The sequence below is a fragment of the Aethalodelphis obliquidens genome, unplaced genomic scaffold (genome assembly GCF_003676395.1).
Source record: "Aethalodelphis obliquidens isolate GAN/ISIS:26980383/991018 unplaced genomic scaffold, ASM367639v1 scaffold43, whole genome shotgun sequence".
Classification (NCBI taxonomy): Eukaryota; Metazoa; Chordata; class Mammalia; order Artiodactyla; family Delphinidae; genus Aethalodelphis; species Aethalodelphis obliquidens.
Genome location: NW_020837987.1, coordinates 14,162,137 through 14,189,740, shown reverse-complemented (window position 1 = coordinate 14,189,740; position 27,604 = coordinate 14,162,137). Strand labels below are relative to the sequence as shown.

The 27,604-nt window shown below is 55.5% G+C and overlaps 1 protein-coding gene and 1 long non-coding RNA gene across 2 annotated transcripts; both read right to left on the bottom strand.

Moving 5' to 3' along the window:
* On the bottom strand, window positions 1–26,959 carry PRR12 (proline rich 12). Its single transcript, XM_027080230.1, is given in 15 exon segments — window positions 1–979; window positions 1,142–1,237; window positions 1,329–1,475; window positions 3,444–3,541; window positions 3,640–3,765; window positions 7,951–8,429; window positions 8,731–8,864; window positions 9,111–9,227; window positions 17,219–17,622; window positions 19,535–20,201; window positions 20,692–21,849; window positions 21,851–23,997; window positions 24,082–24,243; window positions 25,226–25,338; window positions 26,849–26,959. Coding segments are annotated over 15 exon segments (6,081 nt in total). The 5' UTR covers window positions 26,935–26,959; the 3' UTR covers window positions 1–832.
* LOC113606186 (uncharacterized) lies at window positions 2,135–2,777 on the bottom strand. Its single transcript, XR_003427464.1, has 2 exons — window positions 2,723–2,777; window positions 2,135–2,481 (listed from the first exon to the last, which is right to left on the bottom strand). It is a non-coding gene; the product is annotated as an uncharacterized LOC113606186 (long non-coding RNA).
* Window positions 26,960–27,604: the final 645 nt, after the last annotated feature.

Genomic DNA, 27,604 nt, shown 5'->3' with positions numbered 1-27,604 from the left:
TAAAGTGTTTGCCGTCGGGTTTTCGTTTGGCTGGTTGTGTGTACACAGTGTATACAAGTTGAGTTGTACAGAAGCCCAAGAAAGAGCAAGAGACAAAGGGTGGTGGGGAGACGGGAGCAGAGGGGTTAGAGAGAGGGAGGAGGGGAGAAGAGACCGATAAAAAATAGAACCACATCCAGATGACAATGGGATGGGGGCGGAGGGGGGCAGACACAGACAAATCGCAGTAGAAAAGGAGTGGGAGGGGCAAAGAGAGGGGACCCTTCTCCCCCCTCCACCTCCCCAGCCCCCTGCCCTAGGTATCTACAATAAATAAGATTAAAAATAATTAACAAGATGTGTTTTCCCCCTCCCACCCGACACCAAATGCCCTGGGGAGGGAATGGCCTTTAGCAAAGATCTTGGCCTGTGAGGGGGGGATTGGGGGGAAGGGGTCCCCCAGCTCTCCGAAGCCGCCCCGCCCCCCTCAACCATACATAGACTTTTCCTATACATTATGTACAAGGTGGAGGGGGCTGGGGCTATGCCAGGGAGGGGGGATTGGGGCAAGGTGGGGGAGGGAAACTGTTACTAAATAGACATTTATACATATATATAAATAATTTCTCTGTACACCGGACAGTGGGAGGAATGGGAGGGAGTGGAGAGGGCTTGGGAGATGGGGGGAGTCGAACTTTGAACCCTGTCCTGTGGGGGCAGCATGGACACACCCTGACCAATGACCCCCCCCACCCCACCCCAGCGATGGGGCCCAGGGGTTAGCTCCTGAGGGCACAGTTCTGTCCCAATTCTCGGTTTATGGAGGAGGTGGCCCCCCCAAGCCAGGGTGGGGTCACCCACAGCGGCTGTGGGCCTGTGCTTGGGCCAGCAGGTCGCTGAAGGAGTCAAACAGCTGTTCCAGCCATGGCTGGTTCCGCATGCACTGCTGGACCACCTCCTCTTGGCCCAGGTCCTCAGCGCCGCCCTCGATGGCCAGGGTCTGCAGGGGGGTTAAACATGGAGCTGGGGTGGGAGGAGGCTGGGGGCCTAGGGATCAGTGTCCCAGGGAGAGGGGGGCTGGGAGCTGGACTCCTGGGTCCAGGGGGGAGCCTGCGATGGCTTGAATCCCAGGGTGACCCGTGCGGGGCGTGGGTGGGCTCACCTGGTCCCGGCAGCGCAGGAAGGTGTGGTACTTATAGTGGTGGAGTGAATGGTAGAGCGTGTAGTATCCCGACTTGTCCAGCTCAACCTTGAACTCCTGGGCAGGTGAAGCGGAGAAGCCTCAGCTTCCCCGCTCAGCGCCGGGCGGCCCCGCCCCCGCGCCCCGCCCCTCCCGGGCTCCGCCGCACCTGGGCTCTGACCACGCTCCTCTTGAGCTTGCTGAGCGTCTTGCGGTTGTAGGGCTCCCCGGCCGGCCGCAGACGCACGGCCCCCTCCTCTGGGGAACCCTCCCCACTCTGCTCCACTTGCAGCTGGGGGAACGTGTGCAGGGCGTCCTGCGGGAATCCGAGGGGTCAGGGGGACCTCCCTGGACCCGCACACCCCAGACCCACCCCCCAGTTCTCAGATCCCATGTGATCAGACGCCTCAGTTTCCCCCAGGAAACTGCAGATCAGGAAAGACACTTGGGAGTCTCGGTTTCCTCAAAGGCCAGGGGAAGCCTAGGCCTGTCTGGTGACCCTTATAATGTGTTTTGTGGCTCGGCCCAAGATTCTCCGAGACACCTAACATCCTGCCCAGGATTCCAGAGCCACCATCACCTCCTACAAAAATTCTAAGAGTCAACCTGAAATCCAGAATCCCTAGAGCCAGGCTAACGTCCATCCCAGAATTACAATACCAGACTCATATTCCACCCCATAATGCTCAGACCTATCCTAATGTTCTACAGTGGAATTTTTTTTTTTTTTTTTTTGGGAGGGGGTTGGCACACGACGCGGCTTGTGGGATCCTAGTTCACCGACCAGGGATCAAACCCGCGCCCTCGGCATTGAAAATGCGGAGTCCTAATCACTGGACCACCAGGTAATTCCCATTACAGTGGAATTCCTAACTCCAGCGTAATATCCTACCCCCCTTCTCAGAGCCAGATGAACAGTCAATCCCAAGATTCTCAGAGGCATCCTAACATCCCACGAAGAATTCCAGAACCAGATTAACGTTTTATCCCATGTTTTCATAGTCAGACTAACATCCCAGCAAGAATTTTCAGAGCTGGCCTAAAATCCATTCCAGAATTCTGAGCCATCCTAACATTTTACCCCCCCTTCCGCCCCAGTTCTCAGCACCACATTAACATCTCCATCAGAATTCTCAAAACCAAGTTAATGTTCTCTCCCAGAATTCTCGGAGCCACCGTGATATCCCATCCCAGAAGGGAAATTACATAGATGACTTCGGATTCGAGCCTGAGATTCGAAGAGCCTGAATTACGTCGACAGAGAAGCCATCAGAATCCACTCAACGGGGACTTCCCTGGTGGTGCAGTGGTTAAGAATCCACCTGCCGGGCTTCCCTGGTGGCGCAGTGGTTGAGAGTCCACCTGCCGATGCAGGAGACACGGGTTCGTGCCCCGGTGCGGGAGGATCCCACATGCCGCGGAGCGGCTGGGCCCGTGAGCCATGGCCGCTGAGCCTGCGCGTCCGGAGCCTGTGGTCCGCAACGGGAGAGGCCACAGCAGTGAGAGGCCCGCGTACCGCAAAAAAAAAAAAAAAAAAAAACAAAAAACAAAACAAGAATCCACCTGCCAATGCAGGGGACACGGGTTGGAGCCCTGGTCCGGGAAGATCCCACATGCCGCAGAGCAACTAAGCCCGTGCGCCACAACTACTGAGCCTGCGCTCTAGAGCCCGTGAGCCACAACTACCGAGCCCGCGCACCACAACTATTGAAGCCCGTACACCTAGAGCCCGTGCTCTGCAACAAGAGAAGCCACCGCAATGAGAAGCTCGCGAGCCACAACGAAGAGTAGTCCCAGCTCGCCGCAACTAGAGAAAGCCCGCGTGCAGCAACGAAGACCCAACACAGCCAAAAATAAATAAATAAAATAAATAAATTTATTAAAAAAATAAAAACTCTATTCTACAAAAAAAAAAAAAATCCACTCAACGCTCTGCCCCAGAGCGAGCCCTGGGTCCAGGCCCTAGTCCACCTTTTGTCCCCAAACTTGTACTCCACAACCACGCTCTGCTGGGCCTGCCTAGCAGCCCATCCCAGACCTTGACAATGACCCCGCCACGCGATCCCAGCTCGCCTCCATCTGTGCTTGCAGGACTGCTGGGAACCCAGAGACTCCCTCCAGACAGCCCGGCCTCCACTACTCTCCTGGCCAAGCCCGACCCTTCCAACGATTGCCCTTCCAGGGCCTGATGCTCTGGGGACCAGCGCAGTGGCTGACATGCACATGTCTCCTCTGTGCCTGAGCTCTGGGCCCCAGACGCCGCAGGCCAAGCCCCCCCACGCACCTGCAGGGCTGGGCTCAGCGACAGCCGCTTTAGGACTTTCTTCTTGTGCTCATTCAGGAGGCCATCGATCTTCCGCATGGGCGGGAGGTACAGCTCGTCTGAAAGGCAAGACAGGGTATCAGAAGAGATGCAGCCTCACGATGTATGGGAGGCAAAGGAGGGGTAGGGGGCTCTGGGCCCCCAAGCCTCTGCTCACCATGTGTGTCCTCCAGGGCCTGGATCATATCCGGGTCGAGTGCCGTGCTCACCAGCATCTCCACATAGCTCCGGTACATCTCCCGCATCGCCCGGGTCTTCAGCAGACGCCCAGGTACTGCCCGCTCTGGGGGAAGAAAGGGAGACATGGCCCATCATTCCAACTTTCTCCAAGGCCGCCTGTGTGGCAGACAGTATTCTAAGCTCCAGGGACCAGGAGAGAAATCCCTACCCTCAGTGAGGTCCACGTCCACTGGGGAAGACTCCCCAACACCAGGACAATATACTCTAACGGTGAATCACAGGTACCGTAATGAGCTCAGCCTGGCAAGTCAGGGAAGGCTATTAAAGGTCACACACACGCTGAGCCTTGAGTGATAGGAAAGAGTATTCCAGGCCGGTGACCACTGTGTTTGATTAGTTTAGTGTAGCTTCAGTAAAGTCTAAAGAAGCAGCAGAGTTGGTTTCCAAACCAGTGAATCAGGTCTGAGAGATCAGGTCACAAAAGGCAAGACTGAGGAAGGAGATGGGAGCTGAGACTGCACAAGTCAGGGCAGGCCAGACCATGTGAGGCCTCTGAGACGAGGTAGAAAGGGGAGGGCCTTTTTTAGGGAGGGGTACTAGGGAGCCATGGGAGAGCTATGAGCAGGGACGGGCGAAGGTAAGTGGAGAGAGACCACTCCAAGGCCAGGGGATGGATCAGAGGGATGAGACCAGAGGCCAGGGCAATGGACCAGATGAGAAAGGATGAGGCTGGGCCAGGACTGGAGGATCAGGATACATAGATTGAGGGGCAGGAGGGCCAGCATCTGAGCTAGGGCTGTGGGAAGGAGCAGAGGGGATGGGGGCAGTCAGGGCCGGAGGGGTAGGGCTGGGGGCTTCCTTGCAGCAGAGGTGAGGGAAGGTCTGGCCTGGTGACTTGGTTGCCAGTGGGGCTGTGTCCGAGATAGAGAAGCTAGGACCAGCTCGGTGGGTCTGGAAGGAGGGAGTTGCTGGGGCGTAGGCCTGGAAGGTGGCAGGGAGAAGAAATGAGTCTGAGGCTCACGGAATTTGTGGGAGCTTGCCAAGTGAGAGATATGGAACGCCAAACAATGAGGCCAAGGACGGGACTCTTTTTTTTTTTTTTTTTGGTCCGTGCCACGTGGCTTGGGGGATCGTAGTACCCTGACCAGGGATCAAACACAGGCCCTGGCAGTGAAAGCGCTGAGTTCTAACTACTGGACCACCAGGGAATTCTCCAAGGATGGGACTGGAGGGACAGCCACCAGAAACTCAAGAAGGAGCATCAGGGAGAAAAGAGAAGCAGGAGGGCCACGTGTGGGAAGACCCCAAAACATCCTTTAGGAAAAGGCATGAGAAATGTCCACTTGATTTACCCACATGGACGGTCCTTGCTGACAGCTGTTTCAAGAGGCCAGAGTGACCATTTAGCCGTGGGAGTCAGACCCCATCAAGCCTCTGCCTGAACCCTCCTAAGGCTCCTGTCTCACTCGTGATAAAATCCTGCCAGTGGGGCCACAAAGCCCCAGGACCCTTGTCTCTCCAAGCTGTGCTCCTGTTCCTTCTCTGGCCTCACTTCCTCCAGCTGCTGGCCTCTTTCCTGATCCTCAGACATACCCAGTCCATAATGTTCTCTCTCCCAAAGTCACACCACCCCAACCCTGTTGCATTCGGATCTCTGCTCCAATGTCACTTCCAGAAGCCTTCTGCAACTCCCCCTTCCCCCGCAAATATCACCCAGGATCCCGCCTGGATCCTCTTTACTGGATTTATTTTTCTCTACTGCCTTTAATCCGACCCAGCCTTACACTGATGACTTTTCATATTGTTTTGTGTTCTATTACATAACATATTTATCTGATTAACTCCCCCGCTGAGACTGTAAGCTCCCACGAGGATACATGTTTTTGTCTTTTCTGTTTACTGCTGGAACCCTCAGTTCATGGCACATAGTATGTGCTCAATTAACACCTGCAGAAAGGGGCTGAGGAAGCCAGATGAGAGTGAACTAAAGGAAGGGGGAGAGGGAACATCACTGCAGCCTCTTTCTAGAACTTTCATTGTGCATCTAAGAAAGGAGAGACATCAGGTTCTAGCACATGGAGGATCATCAGTCTTGGACCAGCAGGAGGGCTGGTTCTGAGACCTCCTGGTCTGGGCGGAACCTTCAGGGCATCCAGACGTTGAGTCAGGCTCATCCTGCCCAGGAGGGGCTCCTGGTCAAATGGGGTGAACAGAGAGAGACCCAGGACCAAAGAAAGATACTGACCCTTGGCGGGGGAATTGCTTCCCTAAGAGTGCAGAGTTTAGTTTCTCCCATTTCATAGGCTCAGAAAATTCTGGGCTGTCCACATATGTTCATAGCAGCATCAGCCAAAAAAGTGGAGACAACCCAAATGTCCATCAAGCTAGTCCATGGATAAACAAAATGTGGTATATCCAAGCAATGGAATAGTATTCAGCCATAAAAAAGGAATGAGGTACTGCAAACAACTATGTATAATAATAAGTAAGCTACAAGAATATATTGTACAGCATAGGAAACATAGATAATATTTTATAAGAACCTTAAATGGAGTATAATCTATAAATATATTGAATCACTATGGTGTACACCTGAAACTAATATATTGTAAATCAACTATACTTCAATTAGAAAATAAAAAGAATGAAGTACTGATACACACCACAACATGGATAACCTCAAAAACATTATGCTAAGCAAAGATGCCAGTCCCAAAGGACTGCACACTGTACGTATGATATCCCTTAGGTGAAATGTCCACAATGGTCAAATCTATAGAAATAGTAAATTACTGGCTGCTTAGGGATGAGGGTGGGGAGAAAGGGGAGTGGTGGCCAAAGGAAGCAGGGTCTCCTTTTGGGGTGATGAAAATGTTCTAAGCTTGACTGCCAGGGAGATGCACAACGCTGACTATACTAAAAGCCAGAGGACTATGGGTTTTAATTAGGTGAGCTACGTGGTATGTGAATTAGAGCTATAAACTTGTTGAAGAAAAAGAAAAAGAACCTGCAAACCTGGGCCTTTTGTAAAGCTCCTCCCTTGCCAGCACCTTCCCCTGACTCAGCATTAACTGCTTCCACCTGGCCAGATTGAGCCACCTGCCCAGTTAAAAGACTACATTTCCCAGGCTCCCTTGCAGTTAGCTGTAGCCAAGTGACTAGTTCCGGCCAATGGGATAAGAGAAGATAGGATGTGGGCCATTCCCAGATCTGGCACTTAATCAGAACTCCCCAACTTCATCAGGGCTTTGATGAAAAGATAATTCCGACTCTCTCATTTGACTAGCCTCTGTTACAACAGCTATCCCTGCACTACACCTGAAAGAGTATGTGACCTTGAGCAAGTCATGTCACCTCCCAGGGCCTCAGATCTCTCATCTTTAAAATGAGGATAAAAAAATAAATAAAATTTAAAAAAAAACAAAAAAAAAACAAAAAACCCCGAAAAATATAATAAAAAATAAAATGAGGATCATTTTACAGCACCTACCTCACAGGGTTTATGTAAAGATAAAATAAGCCAATGTGTAACATGCTTAAAATGATGCCTGGTACTTAAGTAAGCACTCAATAAAAGTCAGCTGTTATATTTATTTTACATATGTTACATATATTGTTATGGTTGTTACTGTCATCATAAACCAGACATCATTCTAAGCAATGGAGCTCCCACCTGGTGCCCACTACAGGCTAGTACCCTCCTATGTGCTTTTCTGTGAATACCCATTTTTACTTCATTATTAACCCATTTTACAGGTGAGGTCACTGTGGTGTAAAGAGGTGTTGCCCCTTTCCTGGAGTCACGCAGGGAGTCACAGGGAACACCACTATGTCTGGGTCCCCACGATAGATGCTGGTCCCCAATCCTCCTCAGCCTTCAGAAACTGCCTATTCTGAGACAGAACAGTGCAGTGTTGAAGAACAGAGCACGATGCTCCACCGGCTGCATTCCAACTCAGGTGGGATGTCACATCCCAGCTGTGCTGCACTCTCTTGGTGTCTCAGTCTCCTCACCTGTATTTGAGGATAATATTGGTATCTACTTCCTAGGACCACAGTGAAAAACTCAAACAAGTTAACATCTGTGAAGCACTTACAAGACAGCCTGTCACGTGGTTAGGTGCTATACAGCTGTTAGCTACTGCTATTACTTTTAACTTACTTATTACTACTGTGACTGTTTGCTGATGCTACCTGGAGCCCTCTGGATAGCCCCCATCCATGCCTCCTTCTGAAAGCCACAGAGTCGCCTCCCTACCACCAGCCCTACGGCTGCCGATGGCCTTACCATCCTCACTGGGAGCCCCGGGGGATGACTCTGAGTCCGAGGAGCTGCCTGGTGGGCCCCCGCCCACCGAGGCGTTGCCTGCCGCCTCCTTCAGCCACTTCTTCCTCTTCTTGGGGGGCGGCTCAGCCTTCACCTTGGTGGGCCGGGACTTGGGCAGCCGGGAGGTGGCGGGCTGTCCCGTGGTGAGGCTCCGATCTGGCCGAATCTGCCGGCCGCCCGTGCCCCGCTCACCCCGCAGTGGCCGTTCCCCACGCGTGGCCCTCTCTTTCTCCTTCTCTTTCTCCTTCTCCATGGGCCGAGGCAGGGATGGCTTCTCAGGGGCAGGGGGCTCAGGCACGGCCGTCTCAGGTGTCTGCTCTGGGGGCTTCTCGGATGTCGTCTTGTCAGGGGTCTCAGGCTTAGGAGGCGGTGCCAGGGCCTTGGGGGGAGGTGCAGAGCTGCCCCCAGCAGATGCGGGGCCCTTGGCCTGACCAGAGCGTCTGGAAGGGGACATAGATGGGACTGCAGTCAGCACCCCCTGAAACCCCAATTCTCCTCCTTGGGGTACCCCCGCCCCCACCGCCTAGCCCGTAGCTCTAAGCACAGAACTTTGCTGAGCTGGTCTCTGTCCCCCTCTCTCTGGGGGCCCCACTCTCTGGGTCTCTGCACCCCCTCCCCGACTCTGTTTCTAAGCATTGTGTACTTTAAAATGGTTAATTTTGTGTTACGTAAATTTCCTTGTATGATTCACCCCATGCCTGTTGGCCCTGCCCACCACCTGACCCCCGGCCCCCCTGGTACCTGACAGGCACTGGGGGCCGGTGCCAGGGTTTCCGAGCACAGACCCTCACGTAATCCTTCTTGTTGACGTTTTCCAGAAACTTGACGTAAAGGCGCTGGTACCGGTTTTTGGCGTCCCCAAAATACCCCAAATACTATGGAGGAAAAGAAGCACATGAGGAACTCCTTCCTCCGCCCCAGCTAGGCAGCCCAACACCCAAGACTCCCACCCCTGCCCTGGCCCACCATGGCAACCACCCAGAGCCTGCCAGGAGGTGGAGACCCCCCCGCTCTGGACACATCTTGGACCCAAGGTGAATCCGAATCGTGTGAGGGGGACAGTGGCTTCCACACACCCCACCCAGGGGCCCTCAAGCCCTCGCTCCCCTCTGCAGGCTCACATTACTGGTGGCACAAAACTGCCGCTGCCCGTCCTTGATCTCCGGAGTGAATTTCTGCAGCAGTGCCTTCTGGACTCGCCAGATGGGTGGAGGCTCGCGCCCCGTCTGCAACGCCAGCTGAGGAGGGGCACAGTAAGGCCCGCAGGGTCAACCCCCATGCCTGCCCTTCCCAATCCCAATTCCTGGCCCTCTGTCCTCCCTCTACACTCCCTTAGAGAAAAGGCATCATCATTAACAAGCATCAGCGAACTTCCAGCTGACAGGTATCTTCTGGCTGTCTGAGGTTCTTAGATTTGGGGATGCAAAGCTTCCTCAACTTACCATGGGGTTCCATCCCAATAAACCCATCGTAAGTTGAACATATCCTAAGTCAAAAATGCATTGAATACCCCTAAAGACATCATAGCTTAGTCCAGCCTACCTTAAACGTGCTCAGAACACTTACATTAGCCTGCAGTTGGGCAAAGTCATCTAAAACAAAGCCCATCTTTAAAAATAAAGTATGGAGTATCTCACGTAATTTATTGAATACTGTACTGAAAGTAAAAAACAGAACAGTTGTCTGGGGACAGGAGGGTTGTAAGTGTATCAGTTGTTTACCCTTGCGATTAACTGCGTGGCTGACCAGGAGCTGGTGGCTTGCTGCTCGCTGCCAGTGCCCAGCATCACAAGAGAGTATCGTAGCGCATATCACTAGCCCAGGAAAAGAACAAAACTCAAATTTCAAATGCGTATCGCTTTTGCACCATCATAAAGTTTAAAAATCCTAAACTGAACCATCAGGGAACCGTCTATACTCTCAATCAGGCTGTTCATGCTGTTGGTTGTTTTTTTTTGTTTTTTTTTTTTAATTTTACTGAAGTATAGTTGATTTACAATGTTGTGTTAATTTCTGCTGTACAGCAAAATGACTCAGTTATACATATATATATTCTTTTTCACATTCTTTTCCAGTGTTGTTTATCTCAGAATATTCACTATAGTTCACTGTGTTATATAGTGTAGTATAGTATAGTATGTATAGTATAGTACACAGTATAGACCTTGCTGTTTATCCATCCTATATATACTAATTTGCATCTGCTAATCCCAAACTCCCAATCCTTCCCTCCCCACCGGCTCCTCGCCCTTGGCAACCACAAGTCTGTTCTCTATGTCTGTGAGTCTGTTCCTGTTTCGTGGATATGTTCATTTGTGTCGTATTTTAGATTCCTGATATAAGTGATATCATATGGCATTTATCTTTCTCTTTCTGACTTACTTCGCTTAGTATGATAATCTCTAGGTCCATCCATGTTGCTGCAAATAGGCCATTCATTCTGGGCTACAAAGTTTTAGTTATTATAGCTATACAGTGTGATGGCACAAGCCATCCGCATGACTCCAAGAAATGACAAAATCTGAGCACTCATCCACCCACCATCTTCTAGATACAGTGTTGGGCCCCACAGTTTGGTGGTGAACGAGATCGACAAAGCCTTTCTTGGGGATTTCATTACAGAGGTAATAAGACAGACAAGCAAATAAACAGAACAGGGTGAGGTTGTGCCTTGTGCTAAGAATAAACAGGTGACGGGTTACCTGAGACCATTTATTTCATCAGCCTGTCCACAGCAGGGAAGGACAGTGACACAAAGGCTCCCCGATCTCAACTTCCCTCAGCACACTCAGACCCCCATCCCCACCCCAAGGCTTGTGTGCCCCAGCTAGGCACCGGGAACCAAAGGATGTCAGACCCAGCATCTGATCTCAGGGAGTAAGGGGACTAGCAGGGGACCAGACACAGGCACAAAAAAATAACAGCACAAGTAATAAATGTGCTAACAGCAGGTGCCCCAGAAGCCTAGAAGAAGGACTCTGGACTCAGTCTGAATCCAAGAATGCTTCCTCGAAGAAGTGATACCTAAATGAGTCCAGGAAGGAATGTATCTTCCGTGAGGGGGTTGGGTGATGACCAGGGACTGCCAGGTAAAGTGTGTGACAGCTGTGGCTCTAGAAAAAAGCAACTGACAGGCACAGATAAGTAAATAATAAGAACATAGTGGGAAATATGCACCGAGCTTTGTGATAACCCAGAGATGAATGAGGGACAAGCCCTTGCATTTAAAGAATCCATAGTTGGGACTTCCCTGGTGGTCCAGTGGTTAAGAATCCGCCTTCCAGTGCAGGGGATGCAGGTTCGATCCCTGGTAGAGGAATTAAGATCCCACATGCCGCGGGGCAACTAAGCCCGCATGCCCCAACTACTGAGCCCGCACGCCACAACTAGAGAGGAGCCTGAGCGCAGTAACGGAAGATCCTACATGCCGCAACTAAGACCCGATGCAGCCAAAAGTAAATTAAATATTTTTAAAAAATAAATAAGTAAAATAAAGAATCCATAGTCAAGTGATAAACAGGATTCAGGTAACTCCAGCTAACTGATCACGGCTGCCCTGAGCACTAGGCTCAGCAGGAGCAAGTGCTGGGATTGATTAGTGATGTCTGCCACTGGCAGCAGCTGCAGCACTGGAGCCTGAGTGCCAAGTACCGGCTATCTATTCTTGGTTTTTGGTCAAATGCTTCTACATCCACAATTTTTCATATCCTGCAGATCAGCCAGGGGAACAGAAAGGAGTTAGAATAACCTGATGAACATGAGGTCCACAAAGGTTCTTGGCTGAAATTTCACTGGACAAGAGTGAGGCAGGATGAGACAGGGATATGGGCATGTCAATCCCAAGTGCCTTCCTCCAGGATACCATGGTTCTCAATCCTCCCTCCTGGCTCCTCAGGGAACCAGGTCAGAGGCCCAAGGATTGAAAAGTCCGTTTCAAATCCTTTTCAAGGACTGAAAAGCTCATTTACATATCCTGCCCTGCTCCAAAACCTTCCAGGGCCCCCAATGCAGATTCCACAGCCTGGCATAGAGACTTTGCCTCAGTCTCCTTTCCTTTCTCCTACCCCTGCCCAGCAGGTCATCCAGACCCTCAAAGCTCAGCAGACAAGCCCCAGACTTTCTGACCTCCAGGTTTCTGCACATGCAGGGCGCCCCCCTAGGGGTGTCTTTTTCCCTCTCACTGTGGATATAATGTTCCCTGTTCCAGTTCTCAGAAGTTTCTGAAAAATCCATCAGAGCACCCCCTCCCCCAGCCAGGGGAGGGCACCCCCTCCTATGTCTCTTCCCACTGCCGATCTTCCTCCTCTAAGGATCCAGCTGTTTCTCTAGCTGGACGTGGGGCCCTTGACTCACCACATCCCAATTGGGCTTGGCTTCTTTCCCCAAACCACTCTTCCTCCCAGAATCCCCACTATCCACCAGTCATCAGGCCCTGGCATCATCGTCCTTGCCTGCTCCCCAACCAGGGTCACTTAGTCCCAAAGCCACGTCTTTCCTGCCTCTCCTCATGTCAGTCATGTCACTGACCACACCCACTTCCACTTGGTGGGAAGTTGCCCCACCCATAACACCCATTCAGTGGAAGCCACAGCTGATTGGAGGAGACCTGACAAGGGGTAGCCAATCAACAGGCATAATACGAACCCCATCCTGACCCAAAATGCTGTGCTGGGCCAATCAGATTCTCTTCTGGGAATCTGAATTGTGACAAGCTGAGACAAGGGCAGTAAGTAGCAGGATGTGAGTAAGTAAGCTAGAAGCACCCAGCCTGGTGTTAAGGAGAAGGCTGCAGGATCAGACACAGGGGAGTCAGTGTAACAGAACTAAGGCAGTGGACAGACTGTCATCAGGACTGAACACTTCCCCAGCTACCTCCCTGCTGGCCAGGGCCCTCGAAGCAGCCAGATAACCCAGAGCAGATTCTCAAGCAGGCACCCACTGATCTCACCACAGGATGGTCTGGACCCTGCCCACCTTCCCAGGCTCGGCGCTCACTGTCCAGTCACTCAACCCCTTGCATCTCTCCCTACCCATCACATAAACCTGCCTCACCACAGGGCTTTTGCACAGACTGTTCTCTCTGCGTGACCTGCTCTCCCCATACTTTTCTCCATCCAACAAACTTATATGCTCAGAATTTACATCCTGATAAACCTTCCACATCTCCAAGGACTGGGAGTTAATATTATCACTCCCATTTTCCAGGTGGGGAGGCTGAAGCAGAGAGGGGGCTAACCCTACACTGTCCAATTCAGCAGCCCCTCCCCATATGTGCCTCTTGAGCATTTAAAATGCAGCTCATTTGCATCAACATGTTCTATGAGTGTAAAATACACACTGGATTTCAAAGACTTGGTAAGCAAGAGAGAAGATAAAACATCTCATTAACGTTTTCTATATTGACCACATGTTAAAATGACATTTTAGACATGCTAAGTTAAAGAAAATACATCCCTACAACTAACCTCACTCATTTTTTAACTTTTCAAAAGTGTGGATGCAAGAACGTTTAAAATGCTGTACGTGGCTCATATGATGCTTCTATCGGGCTGCCATTGTTCTAGAACAAACTATGACCTGTGGCCCATTTTTATAGAGCTATGAACTAAGAATGGTTTCGACATTTCTAAAGGAGTGTGAAAAAGCAAAACAAAACAAAAAACAAAAACCCAAGAATACATGATAGAGACCTTACGGAGCTTGCAAAGCCTAAAATATTTACCATCTGGCCCTTTACAAAAAAAAAAGTTTGCCAAACTCTGCGCTAGAGATCTGCCCAAGATCACTGAATAATAGAAACAAAGTTTATAGAGCACTTTCTGCATGCCACCCACAGTCAGAGTACTGGACAAGCCGTAAAGCCTGAGTGCTCACGTTGTACGAAGGGGGTACTAACGGCATCAGCCCCCATTTTACAGATGAGGAAACTGAGGCTCAGGAAGGGTCAACACTAGTCCAGCTCGGAAGTGGCAGAGATTCAAGCCAATCAGATTAACGCCAAAGCTGGGCCCATAATAACCATGCTGCCAGCCTGCCCTGACTCCTGACACACGAATGAGTCCTCATCTGCCTGAGTGGCTCAATCCTGGGGCTGTGAGTCCCCTATCAGAACACATACCCGTGTTGTATTTTAAGCATCTGAGTCCTTGCCTGGCCCCCTCCCCTGCCCCATGCCAGCTGGGAGGTGGTATCAGATGGCCCTGGCTCTAATCCCGGCTTGGCACCCATCAGCCAAATGATTCCCTCTCCCTGAACGTGAACTTCCTCATCTGTAAACTGGGGACAGTCAGGGTCCCCACCCCAGAGCCCTGTTCATTTGGCCCAGTACTGGGCGCCCAGCAGCACTATCGATGTTTGGTGGAATATACACAGAGTGGCTGACTCTGGTGCTGAGAGCGTGGGCTCCCAGGGCCAGTAGAACTGGGTGTGGGTCCCAAGCTGTGAAAGCCTGGAAAGCCTACTTTAATCCTCTGAGCCTCAGTTCCCTTCTCTGTAAAAGGGGGATAGTAATCCCTATAAAGAAAGGAGATTACAAAGATAAAACTTACAGGTGGTGGCGAAGGTTTGCTCAACAACGTGAATGTACTTAATGCCACTGAACTGTACACTTAAAAATAGTTAAAATGATAAACTTCGTGACATGTATCGGTTACCACGATTAAACTAAATTCTGAATATGATGTGCCCCAAATCCTATCCCCTGAGAGCTGGTAGCCGTTCCTGTCACTGCTGTTCGTTTGACACCTCCCTCGCCTGTTCCAGACTGATGGCCAAAGAGCCTCAGAAGTCTTGAAGTTAAAATGAAATAACGTACACAGGGCACTAGTAGAGTGAGTACAACTATGAGGGAGAAGGGAGGATTAGCCAGGGAGGGATACTGAGACTCAAGGCATTGGGATTGTTCTGGTAGCTGGATGAGGAGTGGAGAAGTAAGCCTTCACTCTACCATTCTGCTTTGACAACTTACATATCTCTTGTGAATGTTCTCTTCTATCATATCATACTGCGAAGATGACAAAGTAACAATGAAAAGATACAGTCTGGGATTGGTGAGCTGGGGCGGACAGCACAGAATGTGACAGGGTGGAAAGCAAGGAGAACCAACCAGGAGGTGATAATGGCGAAAGCTGAGTGATGGATACACACAGCCCTGTTACTGTATTTGCTCTACTTTTCCCACAATAAAATAGATTGAAGGGACTTCCCAGGCGGTCCAGTGGTTAAGACTTCGTGCTCCCAACGCAGGGGGCCCAGGTTCGATCCCGGGTCAGGGAACTAGATCCCACATGCCGCAACTAAGAGCTCACATGCCGCAACTAAAAAAAGGATCCCGCGTGCCACAACGAAGATCCTGCATGCCGCAACTAAGACCTGGCGCAGCCAAATAATAGATAAATAAAGTATTTTTTAAAAAATAGATTGAAAGTAACATAGGAAAAAGCACACTAAGTTCCTCTCGCAAAACACACTTAATAATGAAGTATGATAGGGAATTTCCTGGCAGTCCAGTGGTTAGGACTTGGCACTCTCACTGCCATGGTCCTGGGTTCAATCCCTGATTGGAGAACTAAGATCCCACGAGCTGCGAGCTACAGACAAAATAAAAGTATAATAATATGCACTATCCTTATAATGAATTCACCCCACAATGTTTTCATCTGTAACTTAGAAGAAACAACACCCAAGATGAAATTAAACACGTTAGGGCTTCCCTGGTGCCGCAATGGTTAAGAATCTGCCTGCCAATGCAGGGGACACGGGTTTGAGCCCTGGTCCAGGAAGATCCCACATGCCGCAGAGCAACTAAGCCTGTGCGCCACAACTGTTGAGCCTGTGCTCAACAGTTGAGAAGCCACCGCAATGAGAAGCCCGCGCACCGCTACGAAGAGCAGCCCCCGCTCACCACAACTAGAGGAAGCCCGCACGCAGCAGCAGAGACCCAACGCAGCCAAAAATAAATAAAAAAATTTAAAATGGTCCACATCAAAAAAGAAAAGCAAAATCTTTAAAAAAAAAGAAAGAAATTAAATGTGTTAACATACATCCAGGACCAAACATGGTTCCTGCCCCCTAGTTGCTACCCAGTCAGTGACAGTAACTAACACGAAGAATGGCCTTAGCCCTTGGCGTCACCATCAAGGTGATAATGGCTTGCTGACCTACTGAGTACTCGCTCTACCTCATGCCCTGTGAGCCCTACCGAGTACTCGCTCTACCTCATGCCCTGTGAGAAACACTACACGGGCGTCTGATGTCACCTACCCTTGTCAAGCACTTATATCAATCCTCTGATCCAACTACCTGTCCAATGAACAAAGTACAGCGAAGATCAGTACGCTTTTTCCGTAAAAGGACAGACAAGAAATATTTTTGGCTTTGTGGATCAGCTAAGCTCTGTTGCAACTACTCCACTCTGCTAGTGGACGGAGAAAGCAGCCATAGCTGGTATGTAAATGAGTGGGTGGGGCTATGTGCCAATAAAACTTTATTTATAAGAACAGGCAGGGGGCTGGAGGGGGGGCGGGGGGGGCATAGTGTGTCCACCCCTGTGTAGAATAACTGAAGTAGTAAATGCGCTGGTGCACATAATGTGCTTGTTTTTTTTCGGCCACACCGCATGGCATGAAGGATCTTAGTTCCCTGACCAGGGATTGAACCCGTGTCCCCTGCAGTGGAAGGGCGGATTCTTAACCACTGGACCGCTAGGGAGGTCCCAACATAAAGTGTTTAAGATGTGGCCTGACACACAAGCATTCCCAAACCACTGGCTACTACATCTGCACGTTGTATGTGTGCCTTTTCGTAGGTATGTCACGTCAATACCTCAGCTTTCCACCTACAAGGCACAAGTTGCCTTTAAAGCACCCCTTGGCTCGTGTTAGAAGTTCCCTAAGATCAGACCCTCCTCACCGGCTTTGCCCCTTAGTATAACTCTAGCACCCACAGCAAAAATACCTGCAATAAATGCTAACAATGGGTTTACCTTATTTATCGGTGACACACACACACACCCAAATAGCATCTCAGAAGCGTGCAAGTCCTCTGCGGGGGTCCAGCTGGCCTCCTCTATCAGCCCCATGATTGTCAACTCAGGAGGATGAGATGGGCTGCCTCAGCCATCACTGTACCTGCAGCCCCCAGCACTGGGCCTGTCATCCAACAGGCGCTCGATAAACGCTCCAGTGACCAAAGCATTGGGCCCAGTTGTCCGACACGACAGGATACTCACCTTGAGGGAAGGGATGTCCTCGGCGCGGATGACGAACTCGTCGCGCTCCCGGAAGATGCCCTCCCCGCCGCTCTCGCCAGCCTCCTCGTCCGTTTCCCCGCACACGGCCGCGGTCTCCTGCTTCTTGGCCAGGTGCAGGGGCCGGGCGTCCGGCGGCTCGGGGTCATCGGGGGACGGGGCGGCAGGCTCCTCCAGAGGGGGCGCAGGGGTTGCGGTGGGCAGGGGCGGCGGGGCAGGCGGCGAGGGCAGGGCCGGTGGGACTGGCACGGGCGGTGGGGGCGGCGAGCTGGGCGTGGGGGCCACCAGAGGGGGTGGCGAGGGCAGGGCCGGCGGTGGGGGCGGCGGCTGGGGTGTCGGGGCAGGGGGCGGCGAGGGCGGGGGCTTCTCCTCCAGCAGCGGGGGCTCTGGGGGCGAGACGGGCATCAGGGCTGGAGCCCCGCTCAACCCCGACCCCCCAGACCTGTTTATCTGCTTCCAGTGAAAGGCCTCCCAGCCCATTCTGGGGGGTCTCAACACAGCCCTCTTCCCGTCCTGCACCCCAACATCCCTCCTGACCAAACTGAGGTCTTCACCTAGCATCCATTTCTGCCCCCAATCCCCCTCCAACTCCACTTTTTATTCCTCTTCTGCTGACCTTCCTCCTCCTGCAAAGCTCCTGTCTGACCCCTCCCTGACCTTCAATACCCACCCCTGTCCCCAGACACCTACCAGAAGCCCAGGACCCTTTAACTTCTCTCTCCAAGGTCCTAATAAACTTTCCTACCCAGACATGCCGCTCTGGTCCTCCCCATCTTTCCCCAGCCTCCAAAGACCCCCTTTGTGTCTTAGTGCAACTCTGCATCCCAGTATCATTGCTCCGTGTCCCCACCACAATGGCCAGGAGGCCTCTATGGTCCCATCAACAACCCCCGCTCTGCTCCCCAGTCTAGTGCCTACAAAGCTCCTGGCCCTGCCCTACCTCCTAGTCCCCAAATACCATTCACCATCCCATCACCTCTTCTCTTGTCCCTGAATGTCCCTCCCTGAGCCAACAAGCCCTCTGCCCCTTATTGCCACTCAGCTCCCCAGTCGCCACTGTGCCACACCTGACTCCCTCCCTGAGACCCCTTCCCAGCCCCAGTGGCTACTCTGAGCCCCTGAAACTGTCTCCCAACCACAATGTCCATTTTAGTCCTGAAATGTCTCTTTGTTGCTTTGGAGCCCCAGCCTGACGCTTACCTCCCATTCCTCAATGTTCCTCCCAGTTCCTCAACCGCTCCTGTGCTTCCACCTCCTCTTTTCCCGCTCAGAGGTCTCAGACTCCTCCACCCAAGCTCTCCCCTTTCCTTTCCTCAGCCTGCTCTCCACTCTCGGGATCGGCAACACCCTCTCCTTCCTGCTACGCTAACTCCCCGCGAGATTTTGTAACATTCCTCCTCTAACGCCTTGAGATCTTCTGACTCCCCAGACTGCTTTTGCTCCATCCCTGGGTCTTTCCAAGATATGAGCCTTCCTGACCCTTCCAAGGCTCCCTCGCCCCCCCATGCTCTCTCCCGTTACGGCAGATCCAGGCACTCTGCTTAGCACCCTCCACTGTTTCTCCTCTCTTCCCTGGTGCTTCCCTTCGGCCTCTCACTGTCTCGCTCCCCACTGCCCATCTTTCTACCACCTTCCAGAAGACTTCATCCCTTAAGACTCCTGTGAGCTCCCAAGCCTCCTCATTAACTGCTCCAAATGCCTTCCTCCAAATGCCACCTCTTTCTTCCCCCAATGCCTCTGTTCCCCCCCCATCAAAGCCCCTCAAATTTTGTCCAACCCTCCTCTCAGGACAGAACACCATCCAGACCTGACTGTACCCCCAGCCTTTCCCGATGGCCCCCCACGAGATCTGACTAGTCATTGCTGAAACTAGTCACGTTTCTCTTTAAACAACCCTCCCAAGTCTCTCTCTGCCCCCCAGACCCTTTTCTGTCCTTTATTACACATCCCTAACTCCTAGAGCCCTTCTCAGGTCCCGTGTCCCCCATCAGTTTTAAAAGCTCTCTCCATCCCTGTCACCCACCTGTCCCCATCACTTATAGCCTGCCCTGTCCCCCAGTGTTCTCCACTGCCCACCTTCGGGCCCCCGCCAGTCCACTTAGCACCTGTGGGCGGATTAGAAAAAGACGCCCCTTTCTCAAAAGGCTTGCCCTTAAGTAAGAGGTTACCCTCCATAAACAGGCATATCTCTGTCAATCACCTGCACTGTGAACAGTGCCTGATCTACACAACCAGACCTGGTGACCTGAATGTCGGGAAACCCCTGCCCCGCCCCCAGACCACCTTCCCAGAGCTCACCAGGCGTGCCACTGCTGCTGGCACTAGGGAGCCCCGGGAGAGGGGGTGGCCCGGGGACTGCAGCCTCAGTAGCCAGGGGGGGCCCGTCCGCAGTGGAGGTGTCCTTAGGCCCGGCCAGTGGCGGGTCATCGAGGGCGGAGATGGCCGAGGAGATGCTCTCCTGCAGGTCCCGGTTCTTGGCGACAGAGTCTTCCTCGTCCGACGAGAAGGAGGGCAGGGTCTCGAGGTTCCGTTTTAGCTCCTCGTCCAGCCGCTTGCAGGGCGAAGGGCAGCCGAGCCCCAAGCCCTCGCTCTCGGCGGCCTCCAGCGCACCCCCCAGCCCGAAGGCGCCGGCGGGTGGGGGCTGTGGCACGGCAGGCGCGGCGGGGGGCTGGGGAGGCAGGCCCCGGGCCGGCACGGAGGGCGGCGCGCTCTTCGGGGGGCTGAGCGGGGGTGTCAGGCCAGCCTGGTAGAGCGGCGGATGGCGCTTGCCTGACTTGAGAAAGTCCAGGAACGAGGCCATGAAGCCGGACTTCATCTCGGGCTGCTTCTCCTCCACCTCCTTGATCTTGGCCTCGATCTTCTCCCGAGTGAGGCTGGAGTCCAGGCTGTTGTGGTCAACTCCTGACACGGCATCGCCCGATGACGCTCCCAGACCCTCGCCGGCCTTGGGCACAGATAGCTTGATCTAGATATGGGGGCAGTGGGGAGTCAGGGCCCACAAGCCCAGGGCCCCAAGCCCCCTCCTCCCTCAGACCCAGGGGTCTGGGGCCCCAGCCCTCTCCCCAGTTAAGACCCTAAAGTTCAAATTCTCAGAGCGTCAGCCTGTAGAATCCTAGAATTCATGCCTGCGGACCCCTCTGCTCAGATTCCAGAATGACAGGACTGGGGTCCCTCCCTCATTACTCACGGACCCTCCTCCCACAAGACCCAGGAATCCAGGACCCCTGATCAATAGTCCTGCAGGATCTAGAACCTAAGAATACAAGCACTAACCCCCGCCTCCCTGTAGACAAAAGTTTCAATTCTCAGACCCCTGCAACAGTGGAACCCTGAAATTCCAGCCCTCGGATTCATTTCCTCGTGGGTGTTAGGAAGATGAACCACATCCCCTACCGTGCCCAAGAACCTCAAACGTGGTCCCAACCCTCCAGCGTCAGGGTTTCGCTCCCCCTCACCTTCAGTGGTTTCAGGGGCTCCAGCCGAGGGCCCTCCTCAGCCTTCCTGCCTCGACCCCGGCCCCGGCCCCGGGGTTTCTTGGCCCCATCAGTAGGTGTGGAGGCCAAGGCTGGCCCGGCGGTGGTGGGGACCTCCAGTGGGCGAATCCGGGGTCTCCCCCGGGGCCGGGGCGGCCCATCACGCTTGGCCTTGGTGGGCTTGCGGCCACGGCGCCGGGGGCCATCGGGGCCAGGGTTGGGTGGACAGAAGTCAATGTCGCCCAGCGGTGAGAGCGCCGGACGGGAGCGGCAGCTGGACACCAGGTCAGGCAGGCGCCGGGGGTTGAGGCGGATGTCAGCAGGCACATCGGCCTTGTCCTCGTCGGCCTCGAACTCGTACTCCTGGGCGTACAGCTTCTTGGGCGTCTGGAAAGGCGGGTCACGGCGCCGCAGCAGGTGGAAGGAGGACGTCTTAAGCAGCTTCTTTGGCTTGGTAGAGCAGAAGATGGGCGAGGTCAGGCCTCCCTTGGGCTCCGAGGCAGGGGGTGGCGGCGGCGGGGGGGGAGGCGGGGGCGGGGGGGCCGCCTGGTGGGGCCCACTCTGGATCAGGCCCAGAGGCTCGGCGTTGACGGTGGAGGGCAGCTCAGGCGGCTTGCTGGGATCCAGGCCCAGGCCTGGAGTCTCGGGACCGGCTCCGGACGCCCGACTGGGGCAGTAGGGCCCATAGGGATCATAGGCAGGGGGGCCCGGAGGCGGCCCAGGCCCCGCCTTGGGATCGCCCTCGTCCTCGGGTGGCCCAGCCTTTCCATAGTCATCTGCGGGGCCGCCGCCAAACATCTCCTCCATGGTGGGGAAGAAGCTGCGCTCCTCGTCTTGCAGCAGGGAGTCAGGGAAGCAGATGGAGGTGAGTGGCACAAAGCGGGGGGCCTTGGTGCCTTGTGGGCTAGGGCTGCGGTAGGCCCCCGAGGGATCCTTGCCCTCGGCGTTAGGTGGGCCCACACCAGTGTCACCAGGCCCAGGTGGCAGCGGCTCCAGGGCCCCAAGCAATTCTTGCATGGTGCCGGGTGGCTCCAGGCTCTCCTCGGGTCGCAGGCGGGGGCTGGGGGCACCCGGCTCCAGGCCATGGCCGCGGAGGTGGGCCTCGAGCTGGAGGGGCATGGGTGGTGGAGGTGGGGGGGGGCGGGGGGGGAGGCTGGGGTGCCCCATCACGGGCGGCCGGCTCAAGGAGATGGACGCCAACTTTGGGAGCACTGGAAGAGGGGCTGGGAGCATGGCTGAGGACCGAGGGGAGCAGCTGGGGGGGAGGGGGAGGCAGCACCAGTGGGAGGTCAGGGCCCCCGGCCTCTAGGAGGAGGCCGTGGGGGGCAGGCTGGGCAGACTGGGCCGTGGGAGCTGGGGGTGGAGGGCTCTTTTGGAGGAAGGCCCCCAGCTCCTTGGCACCTGCCCCATAGTGGACAACTGAGGTGGCCAGCCCCTCGGGGGTCTCGCCACCCCGTTCTGGCCCTTTCTTCTTCTCCTTCAGCCTCCCCAGGCCCAGCTCCAGGGCCGCCGTGGCACCCTCATCAAGGCTGGCGCTGGTGCGGATGACGCTCTGCAGATGGTACCTCTGTGGGTCTTCCTTGGCCAGCTCGTAGGGTGTGCCCGGGGGACCCCCAGCCCCGCCACTCCCAAGTCCCTTGGAGGCATCCGCCGCCCCATCTTCGCCCACCAGGCCATCTGCCCCTGAGGTCCTCGGGGGGCTGGGCGCCTGCAGGAGGTGCTGGATGAGGAATTCTTCATCCTCGGTGCGCTCAGCGGGAGGCCCGCCGGGGCCCGCCAGCAGCTCTGAGCCATCCCCCTTGCCCTTGTAGCCACCTGCTCCGGCGGCATAGCTGCCGGCTCCTGGGGGTGCCAGGAATGGGGCTGAGGCCAGGACAGAGCTCAGGTATTTGCCAGGAGCTCCTGGAGAGCCAACTCCAGGCGGGCGGCCGGGGGCCGGAGGCGACTGCAGCGGGCGGATGATGTGAGAAGGGCTGGCCTCTCCGCCGCCCCCCAGGGAGCTGGGCCCCCAACCACCTCCATGGCCCGAGAGTGCTGGGGAATGGCCAGTACTGTAGCTGAGCGAGGGGCTGGCTGTGGGCAGCCCCTGGGAGTGGGCAGCTGGCCCTGGGTACGGCTCACCCTGCACCCCATATAGCTGCCCCTGCAGCTGGTCTGGGGAATAGCTCTGACATGTGGCTAGGCCAGGAGGCGGGGGACCACTAGGGGGCTGCTGGGGCCCACCTGAGTAGCTAGGGCCTTTGCTCAAGTCCTGCGCTTGACCCCCTCCAAACCCTTGCCCATAGGCCTGGGGTCCTAGAAGCCCTTGGGGCTGACCAGGGGAATAGGCCTGGCCTCCCGCCCCCCCAGCCCCAGAGGCCTTGCCAGTGGCGTAGGCTGCTGCTGGCCCACCCAGGCTCTGGCATTTGGGCGTGGCAGTCGAACGGGGTGGTGGGGGCCTGTTGGCACCGCCCGCAGCTGCCCCATAACCACCTTTGCCCGTCTTGTAACCAGGCGACTGAATGATGGGGCGGTAACCTCCACCGCCACCCGCCGCCCCACCTCCTCCAGCTGCCTCGGGGCCCGCAGCCCGGCCCGATGCCCCGGCCGTGGCTCCACTGGGCCCAGCCTTGCTAGGCTCGCCAGCGCCCGGGGAGGGCTCCCCACCGCCCAGGGGGCTGCAGGCCAAGTTGGCCCGGTGGCCCATGGAGGCGTAGCTGCCTCCGCAGCTCAGGTAGTGCTGGAGGGCGTGGGCTGGTGGTGGGGGGGGCTGGGCACTGGCTGGCCGCTGGTAGTGCTTGATGACGGTGTCCTGGCGGGGCAGGGCCCGCTCGGGTGGCGGTGGGCCGGGGGCGGCACCCGAGAAGTTGTAGAGCTGGGGAGAGGATTGCTCGGCGGCAGCGGCAGCAGCAGCGGAAGAGGAGGCCAGCAGGTTGAACTGAGTTGGGAGGTGGCGGGGAGGTGGGGGTGGATCTGGGGGGCCTGGGCGGTAAGGAGGGGTTTGGGCTGGGCCGAGACCAGCGGGCCCCAGGACACCACCCCCCGCCAGGCGCTCAAAGCCTAGCGAGGAGGGCACCGTGGGTGCCTGCGAGGGCTTCAGGTGCAGCACGTCATGAGGGGACAAGAGCCCATTAGCTGGGGGACTAAATGGAGGGTCCTGGAGGCTGAGGGAAGAGGGTACTGGGAAGGGACGGCTGCCAAAGGAAGCCGGGTGCTGATAGGCCGACAGGGCAGAGGAGGATGGAAAGGTGCTGGAACCCGGCAGGGCGCCTGAGATGAAGAGCTCCGTGGGGCCTGGCGTGTGCATGGCTGGGGATGAGGAAGGAGACCACAGGTCAGAGTTGACCACAAGCCAGCCCCACCCTGGCCCTCCTGGACTGGCAATGGCCTTACCTGTTTGCCAGGAAGGACTGCGGAATTGGGAGAGGAGAGAAGAGGCAGAGGGACCAGGCTGGGGGCCCCGGGACTCCAGGGCCGAGATGAGGTTCATGACGGAGGCGTCGGGCCCTGCTGAGCCTGCGTGATGGAGGCCGGTGTCGAAGAGTCCAGAGAGGCCTGGTGAGGGTTGGGGGGGTAGAGTCAGCTAGGTGGGGGATAGGGCAAGGTGGAAAAGGAAAAGGAGCAGGCCAAAGGCAAGTTGGGTCAGGAGAAGGGGTTGGAGAGAAGGGGCAGATTCAAAGAGGAGAAAGGAGGCAAAGACAAGTTAAGGAAACAATAAGCAGGATGGGGTACGATGCAATCATAAGGGCAGGGAGCCCAGGAGGGGAAAAGTAGACAAAGGAGTAGAAAAATCCATACATGAAGAAAATGGGAGCAAAACACAGAGCGTCCTTATGGTCCAAGGGAGGCCAAAGGATTAGGCAATTCTAGCAAGAAAGGGGAAGGGATGGGATGACTGCAGCCACTGAGAAGAACCAGAGAACAAGGCAAAAGGGGTTGAGTCAAAGTGAGAGGATCCAGATTTAAAAAAAAAAAAAAAAGAGACAGAGAGGGAGGAATAAAGGGAAGGAGCCAACCAAGAGGGTCAAGGGTCAAATTGGACAACAGCCCCGTTGCTGATCCATCTAGGAAGGAGAGCGGCAGGATCAAAGGAAGGGAACCAATCCGAGGCACTAGAGGCAGGGCCACAGGAAAAGAATAAGGCAGTGGGCAAATCTAAGGAAGAAAGGGGAGGTCCAAAGAATCGGAGCCAATCAGGAAGAAAGGGAATCAGGAAGAAAGAGTTCCGAGAACCAAGAGGATGAGCAGACCCAGAGGGAAGGGATTGGGGTGGGCTGGAGAGGCGGAAAAGCCTGGAAGAGAAGGTGGGATTTGGGGGCTGAGACGACGGGACCAATTGGAACAAAAGAGGCGGGGCCAGAAACAGGGGCAGACGAATCCGGCGTGAAATTAAGCAGCCTCAGAACAACCAATCAGAGGAGAAGTAGCAAGAGGCGGGCCAGAACGGAGAGCACAGCCAATTAGGAAGGTTGTAACTTTCAGCAGCCAATCATTTGCTTCGGAGGGAGGGCCAGGCAGGGCGGGACAGGGGCCGTACCTGCCGGGTGGTGGTTGGTGGCATAGCTTTGCAGTGGGTGGGGGGCCGCGTAGGCCTGGCGGTGTAAGATGTCCGTCTCGGGGTGCGAGGTCCTGGAGCTGCCATAGACCAAGCTGGGAGGAAGAAGGAGATGTTAGGGTATCCTCCGAAGCTACCCTCGGAGAAGGGAACTCAGCAAATCCCCTGGGGAGTTGGGGAGAATCTTCCAGCTGACTGGGGGCTATCCTAAGGAACCTTGGGCCCTAAAGGAAAGAAGACAAGGGAATCGGAGTGCCCAACTAAAGAGCCACAGAAATGGTCCCCACTCGAGCCCCAGTAAATAGAGCCCAGATAGCCTCACATTTACAAACACAGACATGCACAGGGAGGACACAGAGAGGGTGAAGAGCCAGAGAAAGTGCCTTAAGTTGAAAATGTGGACCTGCTTCCACAGCCCCCACCCCGCAGGTGACACAAGGCCCTGGGGCCAAGGGATGCCCCCTCTTCTTCAGACACATGGGAACACAGAGGCCCTGAACCTCAGGGGTGGTGCAAACCGAGTCAGGAGCAGGAGACAGACTGTTCCCCAAAGGGCAGGGATGGGAGGTGGGCAGAGGATAGGACTCCTGCAAAGTACCAGGCACAAGTGTGCACATGAACACCGTCCATCCCCCCGGGTTGAGGTTCAAATGCATGGGGGCATGCAAAGCCAGGTCTGTGTGCAAACCAGTATCCAACTCACTGTGTGGAAAGATACAGAGCGAGGAGTCCCACATGGAGAATACTAACACACGTGGGGTCATGCCCAGCCAAGCTGGGAGACCCAGGTGTATAGGGGGAGGGGGATTCGGGGGCAGGTGAAGAGTGAGGGTGTGACACAAACAGCAGGAAAGGGGCAGGTTCGCAGGTGAAAAGGCTGCCAGCTACATAACGCACTGGGCCCACGCTCACACACACAACCACACACCCGGGAAACAGCCTAATCTTCCTATGCAACGGCCCCAATCCATGGCCCAGACTCAAGAGGTCAAACACTCCACTCCTCGCCATCAACTAGGATTCTGTCTTTGAGGGTGGGGGAGCTCAAGGGGGCGTGTCTCAGATGCCAGGACCCCCACCTTACACAAAACCCCAGCTTAGGAAGGGGGCGGGGCCCCGTGCCCACTCAGCGCGCGGAATTTCTGGGGGGGCCCCCCGAGTAGCGCGGCCTCGCGCAGTCCCGGAACAATAGGACCTGAGGGGGGGCCGCGCCCCCCAGGTCTGCGTTCTAATTCTCTTTTCCTTCCCACCTTTGCAAGAGCAGAACCTAGGGCGCGAGGGGGAGGGGTCAGCAAACCGGGAATCCAAGGATGGGGGGAAATCCAGGCCTTGCTTCGCCAGTCCCTCCCACCTTCCCAAGGCCTTTCCGTCTGAAATTGTTTTGCACCCTCATTTTTCCGCGGCATCTCTCCCTTTGCATGCCGGAGCTGGCTTTGGCGGAGTTTGCAATTTGCAAACTGGGGCGGCGGCGTTGTTGCAAACCGAGGAAGGCCGCTCCCTTGCAAGCCGGAGGGGAGTTTGCGATGCAAGCGTAGCCGGGCGGGCCCGGCCGGGCTGGGCCCCCACCTCTTGGCCCCTTCCTCCAGGCCACCCCCGGCTCCTTACCTAGCTTTCGCTGACCTCTCGTAACTCCATCCCGCCCCGGCGCCGAGCGGGTCCCCGAAGCCGGCGCTGGGGTAGTTCCTGTCCATGAATTGGCCGCGGTGGAAATTGGGGGGAGGGGGAGGGAGGGAGGGAGGGAGGGGGGCGCGCGCGCGCTCTCCTCCGCCGCCGCTCCCTCCGCTGTTGCTTTTTTTTCCCTTCCCTCTCTCCCTCTCTCCCTCTCTCTCTCTCTCTTTCTCTTTGCAGCCGCCGAAGGCCCGGGAAGGCCCCGGGCGGGGGAGGGAGGGGACAGGGGCGGAGGGGCGGAGGGCGGAGGGGCGGAGGGGCGGGCAAGGGAGGGGGTGCAGCCGACGAGCCAACGAAGGGGGAAGGGGGGTTCCCCCTGGAGGGAAAGGGGGGGAGGAGGGACCCGGCTGTCTCCGCCTTTGCCCCGGCGCTTGCAGGAGAGAAGGGGGGGCGCGCGCTCCGGAGGGGGCGTCCCGGGCGGCCCCGGGGTGGGTGCGGGCGCTGGGTGCTCGCTCTATCGCCGCCGCCGCCGCCGCCTCCTCCTCCTCTGCGCTCACGGTGCAGCCATCTTTGCACAAGGCGGCTGGGGGAGGGGGGAGGGGAAGGGGGGGCGGGCGGCGGGGTGTCTGGCTGCGCTCCGCTTCCTCCCACAATCCCGTGCAAATGAAAAAAAAAAAAAAAAGAGCGAGGCAGACACAGAGCGTTAGCAGGGCCTGAGGGTGTAGGGCGCAGCGTTTGTACAGAAAGCCAGCT